At 46.2% G+C, this 10,623-nt stretch overlaps 1 protein-coding gene across 1 annotated transcript; it reads right to left on the bottom strand.

Moving 5' to 3' along the window:
• Positions 1-4,484: 4,484 nt before the first annotated feature.
• On the bottom strand, positions 4,485-6,900 carry LOC123448635 (dormancy-associated protein homolog 3). The gene is made up of 3 exons (XM_045125596.1): positions 6,684-6,900; positions 6,378-6,572; positions 4,485-4,922 (listed from the first exon to the last, which is right to left on the bottom strand). Exons 1-3 carry the CDS (start codon positions 6,793-6,795, stop codon positions 4,825-4,827), a joined length of 405 nt encoding a protein of 134 aa, XP_044981531.1. The 5' UTR covers positions 6,796-6,900; the 3' UTR covers positions 4,485-4,824.
• Between the last annotated feature and the right edge of the window lie 3,723 nt (positions 6,901-10,623).

Genomic DNA, 10,623 nt, shown 5'->3' with positions numbered 1-10,623 from the left:
CCTTACCTAATAACTTGACTAGCTCTCGCACCGAGGTCATAGATTGCTGAGTCCCCGTGGCTCACAGATTCCTTCACAACCCCAACAGGTTCAGGTACCCCCGAGACAGGTGATCCCGACGGCACGCAGCTGGCGTGGCAGTACGATGAGGAAAACGACCGCATGTACGTGAACTATCCAGATGACTGAGGCGTGGTCGTGATCATGGGCAAGCATGCAGGGTAGGATAGTCATTTCTCATGTTTTGTAGTCCGTAGCGGAACTACCTTGTTTGGATGCGTGATGTAACTCTGATACATATTTATGAGATGGCAGGTGAATCCCTTATTGTCATTCTTCTATTATTATGTATGTGCTATGTTACCGTGCTTGCGAAACGCTTAGATGCGCTTCTTTCCAATTTGGGGCCTCGTTTCCCAAATCGGAAAGGACCGCATCTTAGTCGTTACACCAGGGCTCCATCAATGATATGAGAAACCTCGACGAGTCCCTGAGGGACATGTCCGACCACATGAGTTTGAGCTTCTCCAACTGAAGCCAAGGATAAGCTCTTGAGCAACCGCCACAATGATCCCGTCAGTTTGGGCTTGCAAAAGCCTCAGCTTGGGGGAGGTCACTACCACATCTCCGTCAAGATGTGGCAGTATTTTAAAATAATTGTAATGTGATTGTACTTAAGACCATGGAGCTTCAAACCACTCGTGTTGGTTTGTTGTAACACTTTGCTTTTTATTTTCTTTCGTTTTTCTTCTTGCCTTTGTGATTTTCGTTTGCATGTTAGTTCTCAAAACACAAAAACAAAAAGAATAGAATAATTCATGCCTTGTTCTTATTATTTTTGCCCCGTGGTGTTATTTTCTGTTTTCCTTTCAGAGTTAATCTATGCTGGACAACGAGGAATGCAAGAATAAGGAAGAAAAGTGTGTAAATTCACAACCGTGAAGGTATGCCCTACGGCTCATGTCTTTTGCACTTGAAATACTTAGAGTAGATGTAGTTGTAGTATGTGTGAATCATGCAAAGGGGAGTAAGACATGATAATTAAAACAAATGTTTTGTTCTAGTAGCTGAAATAATTTTGCAGCCTTTGTTCTATTTAATGTAGATAACCAAGACTTGTCGTGGGACTGTTTTTAAATGAAATGATCTTAACATAGAATAATCGTGCACAAGAGAAAGTCTTCAAAGACATGGGTGTTGAGATAATTGTAGAGAAGATGATGTTTGAAACGCACAATCCCATATTTTTAATTCTAATAGACTTAATAGAACTTGATGTTTAAATTGTCTGGAGGAACTTAGTTGAATGGTGAATGAGATTATGCCAAAATAATGTGTTGTATATCTTACATGGTGTTACAACTCATCACTGGTGCCATCTCCCTTGCTATTATATACACGTCTAAGTGTGTAAATGTGGCTTCGTCGCCATTCTTGATGTTATGTTGAGGACTCCGCTAGCCAATGACCGATCCACCAAGAGCGATTGCTCGGAATTCAGCTATGAGTTTGTTACCGTACGTAGTGGCAACACTACAAACGGATATTATTTTGGTTTCTCTTGAATAGGTGTGTATGTCGTAAATGTATGGAACTGATCATAAGAACTCGAAAGAGAGAATCATCAAAGATCAATAGTTCCTAGCATTAAGCCGCAGCGAAACATTATACTTCATCATTTATTTGGCATAATCCCCTTCTCGTGACAACCAAAGTTCCAGCAAGCAATGATTAAAATAAAGTGCTTGAGCTCCTTGAGGAGGAGATAAATGTGGGTATGTTTATGAGCACTAGAGCATCTTGTCTTTCTACAAGCTTTCACTCCTTAACATATGTTTTAATGGCTCCATCTAAGAAAACTCTTCTGTGCATTCCGGAGAAGCAAGTGTTGTCTAAAATAAATAGAATAGAGTGTTGCACAATAAGCCATGCCACCTCTACAACTATACTAAGTTTTCCGGTCAAGAAGTGAAGGGCTATCTAGGCGTACAGATCGTAATTGGACCAAAACCTTCTCGTGATTTTGGTTTAAACAACTGAGTTCCTTATGATTAGTATTTCTCTTTATGTTGCTCGGGAACGATCAAGTTTAAACTTGGGGGGGTTGATGAGTGATATTTCTACACCATCTCACCTTTGTTTAAACCAAGATATTTCTCTAAATCGTGATAATCACTTCGATATTGGTACTAATAACTAATGAATGCAAAGGACTCCACAAATCCTCTCTTTATCGTCTATCTTCAAAAAATGGACTAGAAATGGACTAAATCAAGTCAAAACATGGAAAGGAGTAAAGGATGAGATAGAGGGAATCAATAGGAGGTGCACCAGAGGCGCCAGAGCGAAAGACGTGTTCCATACGACTATGATCGCTCATATGAGCGGTTGTATGGCATGGAAACCGAGGCGGCTCGTCTACTTGGACAACTTTTATAAAGTGGACCCAGCTGAAACGTCAACAGAACATCGAGCATCGCACAAGTCTTCCACAACAGAGCCATATCAATGCCCTTCATCAACCTAGACGCTGCCATCTCATCTCCATAGCTACCATCACCACTATAGTTCACCTCCCTCTAGTTCATACTTGTAATCGTGCATCGCACAACGCAATCATTGTAAGACATATTTGCAATCAATCTATCTTCCAGATATGTTCTTCAATATTTTCTTCATACAATCTGATCTTCATGTGTGTGTGGTTCGGTAAGGTATGGGTTGAGGCAAAAGCCTTGCAACCCTCTATATTTGTTGTGGGGATCAATGTAAGAGCTTTGTATTAACGTCATGTATGTGTGACATAAAATTGTTTTGTATATGTCTCTTATCTTGTATGTGTTCTTCATCCCTGCAAGTATCCAGGTTCATGGATATCGACTCACGGTGAGGCTAGGAGCAAGGAGAACATGAGGTGTTATTCTGAACACCAATGACAGAAAGGTTTAGTACAGTAACACGGATCCAATCATTGGGGATTCATGAGTTGTACTCATTAAAACCCCAAAGCTCTTGTCTCATCATTATAATCTTAATTATAGAGGCAACCCTACATGCGGATGGGGCCTCCGGAAGGACAACTGTTCTCGATGCAGGACTCGTGCCGGTCAAGATGTTATTTGGGCACATCCACCACTTCGGTTCGTAACAAGAACATCTCGATGGGTGACTTTCAGTGCTCAAAGTAATACCCTATCTGGTCCCAAAACAAATACATGGTTGTAAGCATTAAGACCTCAATATTCGTACCTTCTTTTTATTATAAGTGTTACATCACTACTAGCTTGATTGGTCCGGTCAAAAGTTGGAATTAATCCTTTAACGATTGCTTACTAGAGACCATGCTTCAAGGGACCTTCCTCTCGCGGATTCGATAACCGAGGTCACCTCTTGGGGAAATAGGTGCGGGATACTTTCTGATTCGTTGCCGGATCACACAAAAATGAAGTATTGGAGGCATACCTCAAGCGCTCGGACATTGAGGAGGAGGAGAAAGAGGAGAGGTAGAAATTGTTGTTGGAGGCAACCGAGAATAAGCTAGCACTCAGAGAGAATAGGGCCTTGATCGAAGAGAAAAAGGGCATGCACGAAGGGAAATAGGAGATTCTGAGAGAAAAGAAGGTCAAAATCTCAGCCGATGCGGAGGACGCCAAGGTGTTGTCCTTCAAGGTGGAGCCTTTGGATGTCGACACATTGACGATCGTGGAAGCCGTCCGCTACAAGATGTTGCAGCGGCAGAAAAATGAGTTAGAGCTCGCGCAGGGAGGGGTTAGCTGAGGCAAAGGCGAAGGCTGCATACGTGGCGTCGATGACGCCTTGAGCGTGGAGGCTCGGATTGCCGGTCAGGCAGGGCAAAAAGACTGTCGTCTGCCGAACTGATATTCTTTTCTCATTGGGCATGTAAAAATTTAAGCATACCTACCTTATTTTGATAGTGATCGGACATGTAATCCGAAGTTGGTGTAATCTGGTGTGCGAGGGATCGGCGTTTATTTAAATTTAAAATTGTCCACTAACGATGCTAGAGGGAATGTACGGATCAACAACGTTGAATATGCCCTTACGGACCATTTACAATATTTATTAGGCTGGTCATAGTGGGGGTAACATAGCTAGTATCATAGTCTTGGGACTAACAAACATGCTGATGTGGCAAGTAATTAAAGAAGAGAGAGAGGGTTAGAGTAACATAAGTAGATACCGTATCATGTTAAATGATATGCTACTATGTGTCATGCATGTCAATAAATAAGATCAACTATAATACTAGTTTATGATACAATGCACTATGAAGATAGTATCATACAATAATAACATATGCATAATACTACTATATGTTACTCCTCACTATGAGCAGCCTTAAGAATAGACAGCGTCCGGAGAGTAAGTGTGCATGAGAAAGTGCTAGGGATTATAATGGCAAACACACGCAGATAATACAGAAAAGTTCAAGCAAACACCGGGAACTACTTCAGACAACACCATCAAGCAAAATTGCACGTACTACGTACTTAACATTACTGCTTCCATCCGCACAACACACGAACATGATGGAAGGACAAGGCCTCGACAACATAGTAGACAAAACACAAACGAGGAGCTGCGTGCCAGAATAGAGGTGACCTAAGTACATACTAACACAGCACAGTAGCAGCAGCAACTTTCAACACCTTCTCTGCTTGACATAACCATACACACGTAAACTGCATATATAGTAGAAAGAGAACACTACACATTCATCTATTTTATACTCCTCTTCCTCCTCTCCCTTGCTTGAAGTAGAGCCGGCCGAGGAGCAAAAACGAGCATGAGCACGCTGGGCAGTCACACTTCAAAAGGGGGAGGAGGGTGACTGGTCGACGCCCCGGGTGGTGTAGCCCTCTCGTATGCATCCGAGGATGATTTCCTTCTGAAGCGACCACCTGGTAAACAAAGTCCATTCGAGTTTAATTAAGAAGAACAATTCATCAACGAACAAAAAATGAGTCTATAGAATATAGATGTACAAATGAATGGACAATTGCATGCCGCATGCATGTCTGCTTCATCTAGTGAGGGGAATCGTCTGTGTACTACTAGCCAGGTATCCATGTTTTCCCACACACTACCATATGATTCTTACAAACTCATTGATAATCGGTCACTGATACAAGAGAGTAGACAAAGACGCATCAACAAGGGATAATAAGTAAATCTTTCAAAAGAAATCTGCCAAGTCAAACGACTTGGAAAGCGGAACGATGATTGATTGTACAAGTATCCCTATTTCTTGAAATCATCTACAACCCCATCACTGTCTAACTTAGTAGTATGTTACGCAAGATAGATCAACTAATTTAACCAAGCACAGAACTGCAAAATAATATACAAGAATCTAGTTCCACATCAAAGTCTCTGTTTCCATACGGAAATACATGCAATAGAAGGTAACTCGTAAGCAAAGGTATAACCAAAGCATGTGCATAAGCCAATTAACTGCACCCACAGCGCACAAATTCAAAATATGTATTCAGATTTCCATGACACTCCCTTTGTTCCAAAATACTTGGAGTTCTAAGTCTTAAGTCTAACTTCTTTAAGTTTGACCAACTGTGTAGAAAAGTTTCCTAATATTTACACTCTCAAATATATATAGTATAAAATTATATGTTATAATCTAATGAAGCTAATTTGGTATTGTAGAAGATTTTGGTATATTTTTCTACAAACTTGGTCAAACATATTGTCTTAGGACAAACCTAGAACTTCAAGTATTTTGGAATGGAGAAGTATGAACTCTTCTGTGCACTCTGAAGACTTGGTGACCAATTAGAAATAGTATTAGTAGATCTATGCTCTTGGCTTAACGAACGGTCCACTGCTGGCTTCGCTATCGAACGTCAAGTGGGGTCGGGAGAGCTGGCTTCAATTAGGCCAACAGTCCAACACCCCCATTGACAACTTCACGCACACAAGGAGTACTAGATAAAAGCAGCTCAAACGTATCCCATTTTTATTCTTCTATCTACAAACAGAAAGGCGTCCGCTATTTTGTCTTGGAAGGCAAACCTTACAGCCTGATGGTTACACTTATCCGGTTGCTGCTGCATTTCAAAGGCACCACATAAATGGTAACTTATCGAACACGATGATATACAGTCATGATCCGACGAAAGAGACATGAGAGCTAAAGCACTTGCCCGGGCAGAAATGTCCAAAATGTCCCTAGCCTCATCTAGACTCTTCCGAACTCGAGGACAAAAGCCACATAGACGAAAGCTACCCATCCCGAGCATTCCCCGTCGCACACATCGACGGGGCGTCCAGAAGTGACCGAACTGCCCCCTACGAAGAAAAAAGTTAATGCGAGAAGTTGGATGGGGGGCACGGGAACTCACCGCCGCCGGCGAACGGGGAGATGGGCGGCGTGGATCCTAGCGGGGAGGCTGGCGGCGTGCTGGCCGCGCTCCTCGGCGACGAGGGGTACCCCACCGGCCGCTTAATCATGATGCTGCGAGTAACTTTCATCGGCGCATCCCCGCCGCTGGCCGGCGTCGTAGGTGGGATCACCGTCGCAGCGTCCGGAGCCACATCTGAATGACCCAACGCGACAAAAAAACAACAACACAGGAGCTAGTCAGATTGATAGTACAAAGATCTGGCGAGGGTTAACTATAAGTCGACTTTTAGCGGGCAGCGGTCACCGTTGATCTTGACGGCGGCGGGGCGGGCGGCGAGTTTGCGGAGGCGGCCGAGGCCGGTGTCCGGTTGGGGCCCCGCGACGGTGTCATCCCACAGCTTGTCGAGGAGACCCATACCTCGTCTCTCCAATTACCAGACTGCCACTGAGATGGATGGACCGATCCGAACACCCAACAACCAGTCTCCCCAAGTTTTCGGATCTGAGAGAAGGAGAAGATTGCGAGTGAAACGAGCGGGAGCTTATTTATAGAGCAGCTTGGCCTTTCCTCCCGAAACTGTGAACCTGGTCTACGGAGCTCTGTGGGAATGCAGGTGGGCCCAAACTGACATCTCTCCTTGCGGGGCTGCAAAGCGTTGGCGGGGGCGCAGGTGGGCCCCGTTGCGGATAAGATCGATGGGTTGTGCTCGCGGGATGGCCCTCGTGCCGGCCTCTCACGACGCGCCAGGTAGGAGACCGCCATACCGGGCGTCACGTGAGTAGGTGACGAGCCTGCGCCCACCCGATGGGTAAAAGCAACTACAACCACGCGGTTCAAACAAGGGAAACGTTTTCCGCTGTTCGTTCGATCCCTAGATGGAGCATGTGTCTAGCTCATCGCATCTCTTTTTTCAGTTTTTTTTCCTTACCTTCTTCTTCCTTCCTCTCCCCCTTCCTCCCGCAACCTCAGGTGTCGTCGGCGAGCGCCGCGGCTTCTTCATCGACAGCCGCCGTATCTGACGGCGGTGACTGAGGGTGACCATGCGAGATGTTGCAGCCGAAGCGACGGTTGAAACTTTTTCCATCTATGGTTGAAGTTTTTTCTGTCAACGTTTGCAACCTTTCCCTCGTTGAAGTATTTGGTTGAAGCTTTTTTTCTTAACGGTTGAAGCTTTTTTATATACGGTTAAAACTTTTTGCTTTCAAGGTCGAAGTTTTTTTGTAAACGTTTGAAACCTTTTTCGTTTTTGAGCAGCACTTGGTTAAAGCTCTCTCTATCATTTGGTTGAAACTTTTTTCATCTAAGGTTGAAACATTTGGTGTCAGCGGATGTATCTTTCCCTGATTCGCAGTGCCAGTTGAAGCTATTTCCATTTAGGGTTGAAGCTTTTTCATCTGGGGGTTGAAGCTTTTTTTCCAGCGTTTGCAACACAGGGGGTGAGGTGCGACCGATGAGGTGAAGACCGACGGGCATGAGCAGCGGCGAGTGCGCCGACGAGCGACGGGGGCAACGAATGGTCCGGGCGAGCTCAGTCCCGGAGTGCGGGGCAGCCGGCGCGACGAGCGGTCTGGACGAGCTGAGTCGCGGAGCTGCATCCATGGTGCTTCGACGGGCGGCCGAGGCGTCGAGCGTCGGAGACGAGCTGCATCCTTGAAGCTCCAACCGGCGGCCAGGGCGGCGAGCGGCCGGGGGCGAGCTGAGTGCCGGAGCGCGGGGCGGCCCCGACGCGGCGGTCGGCGCGGCGAGCGCTCGGGGCATAGCAGATCGGGTGGCTAGGGGCAGACCGGCCAAAAACATTCGGCCGGCGCGCCGGCGCCCAGTGTTGCACAACATGTATTTTTATTTATTTTTGTCTGTTTTTTTACCAATCCTTTGCTACGAATATAAGACAAAAAAAAACAAGAACCACAATTAGACATTTTAAAAGATGTCCAACTTTCATAATTGTTCCTACTAGTTGGACTAAGATCTTCTGTATGTTTTCGTTGTTGATCCGTGGATTCTTGAGCACACCGTCTTTGTTCTTCGATGGTAAAGAATTAGATGTTGCTTTCCCTTTGGTCTCTTCTTTAATTTCATATATACATTCAATTCTGGATAGAAGTTCACGAACATCTAGCAAATTTCGTGAGATCAATAGATCGATGCATTCTTCTTCCCAATACCAAAAATTGCATCCATCATGCACGCAATACTAAGCAAATAATAAGCTACCGAAATTGCATCAAATCTTCAAAGAGGAGACCGAATGAAAATCACACCCCATCGTTTTTGCACTTCACGAACGCCCAACCGGGATGTTTCGGCTTCGAAGAAACGCATCGGATGAACGACAAAAGTGAGCCGGAAGCTTTTGGGCCAACGCCGAGCCAGGGCGGCAGCCGGCCGTAGCCTTGCCGGCAAACCTGCGACGGGTCGGACTTGAGCGGCTAGAGACGGATTGAGCGCATGCATGTGGCACACATGGATTACCCGGACCTGGTGGACCGGCACCCGGCCAGTCCATGGCAAGAGCAGTCAACCGGTGGCCGGAATCTCCAAATCCCGCGGCAGGATGCACAAAATTTTGCCAAATCCCGCTGCCATCGCAGATCCACTAATAGGCGTCCGACACCGAGAAGAAGGAGGCACGCCACAGGTGGATTTGCTGCGAGAGAGCTAGTGTGGTTGAGGGGAAATGGGGTCGCCGGTCTAGGGTTTGTGTGCGTGCGGATGATGGGTGAGGGGAAGGGGATAAGAAGGAGAGATTGTGACGCTGACTAGCGGGCCACGAGAAGGAGCACAAGGGTAGGTGTGTGTCCCCTCTGTGTCCACGGCAATGTAAATGATGCCCAAATTTGCGTCCAAAATGGGTCGCGAGCGAATGAAAAATGGGCGCGTGTTCGTTTGGATCGGTGCGTTGGGCCTACGTTTCTATTCGTCGCGTCCTAGATGGACACGCACGGACTAAATGGGTCGGCTCATTGGAGTTTATATAAGAGAATCTACAGCTGGACCCTTCATATCTTCTCAAACCCCGCGCAAACCGTCGGTCACTGAGCGGTCACAAAAATTCAACCTAGTCGGAAGCCTCGAACAGGCATCAAATGCCCGGTTGACCGGCACCCCTTATATCCAGCCCAAATATGGGGAAGATATGGGGGAGTCCGAGTGCGCATGAGCACGTCTATCATGTCGGATCGGACATACTAACCCCACCGTAAAATGCATCAAATCCATGCACCAAAATTGACAGATTCCTTTGCTCTTTCCTCTCTTCTTCCTCCTCCGTGATGTCCGTCTCGCAGCTCCACCATCATGCGCACTCCGCCGTTGTTCCTAGCCAGTCCCCCACGAGCTCCGTAAAAGGAGTCTTCTGCCCGTCCTCGCCGCGGAGGGCGGCAGCGGCGGCCGAAAGACATGCGATACGTCCGACAACTCTGTGGCTTCGCGTTGTGCTGGATGTGCTCGACACAATGTCTGAACAGATTTTCTTGTCAAATTTTTAGGGGGGGGGCAATGGATTACGATGCTTTGTCCAACGAGGAGTATGGACCGAGGGAGCTTGATCAAATGATTCAAGACGAGTTCTTCGATTCATCCGATTCGGACAAAGAAGTGGACATGATCATGCTCATGACTATGCAAGAGGAAATGCACCAGCAAGTGGAGCATATTATAATTTTCAAGGGCTCAAATGATAGGAGAAGAGTGATCAATCGAGATAGGGTATCCAGAGCAAAGCTACTGCTGAAAGATTATTTTTCTCTGAACCCAACTGATGGTGTCCTGGACTGGGGAGTACTCACCAAGTCATCACCCGACCAGTGGGTTTGGTCGAGGACCCCCATGTTGGTTCACTAATGGGACACTTCGGGCAGCCCATGACATATACGAGGAAGATTCTAGAAGACTTGGTGATTAAGACAAGGACCCCTCTCCACTCACGTAGCCTACTAAGACTCTTGTTACCCTAGGCCTCTAGTGCATTATATAAGCCGAGGTCAGGCTAGTCGATAGATCATGAGATACATCAACATGATATCACTCACCCAGTCGTAGGGTTAGAACACTACTCATGATCTCAAGGTAGATCAAGCTTGTACTCGATACTTCATCATCAATATAAATGAGAGCAGTACATACGGTTTTACCTCCATCAAGAGGGCCCGAAACTGGGTAAATATCATCTCCCGTGTTCTTGTTACCATCTGTCTGAGATCCACAACTCGGGACCCCCAAACCCAAGGTCTGCCAGTTTTCA

The sequence above is a fragment of the Hordeum vulgare genome, chromosome 4H (genome assembly GCF_904849725.1).
Source record: "Hordeum vulgare subsp. vulgare chromosome 4H, MorexV3_pseudomolecules_assembly, whole genome shotgun sequence".
Classification (NCBI taxonomy): domain Eukaryota; kingdom Viridiplantae; phylum Streptophyta; class Magnoliopsida; order Poales; family Poaceae; genus Hordeum; species Hordeum vulgare.
The sequence above is the reverse complement of the archived record's forward strand: the minus strand, read 5'-3'. Positions and strand labels throughout refer to the sequence as shown.

Excerpts from the sequence above, each read along its gene's own strand:
- LOC123448635 (XM_045125596.1), bottom strand. The coding sequence starts at position 6,795 with ATGGGTCTCCTCGACAAGCTGTGGGATGACACCGTCGCGGGGCCCCAA. Across the intron at positions 6,573-6,683 it reads CGCCGCCGTCAAGATCAACG|ATGTGGCTCCGGACGCTGCG; the intron begins GTGACCGCTGCC and ends TGGGTCATTCAG. Across the intron at positions 4,923-6,377 it reads CTCCCCGTTCGCCGGCGGCG|GTGGTCGCTTCAGAAGGAAA; the intron begins GTGAGTTCCCGT and ends TTTGTTTACCAG.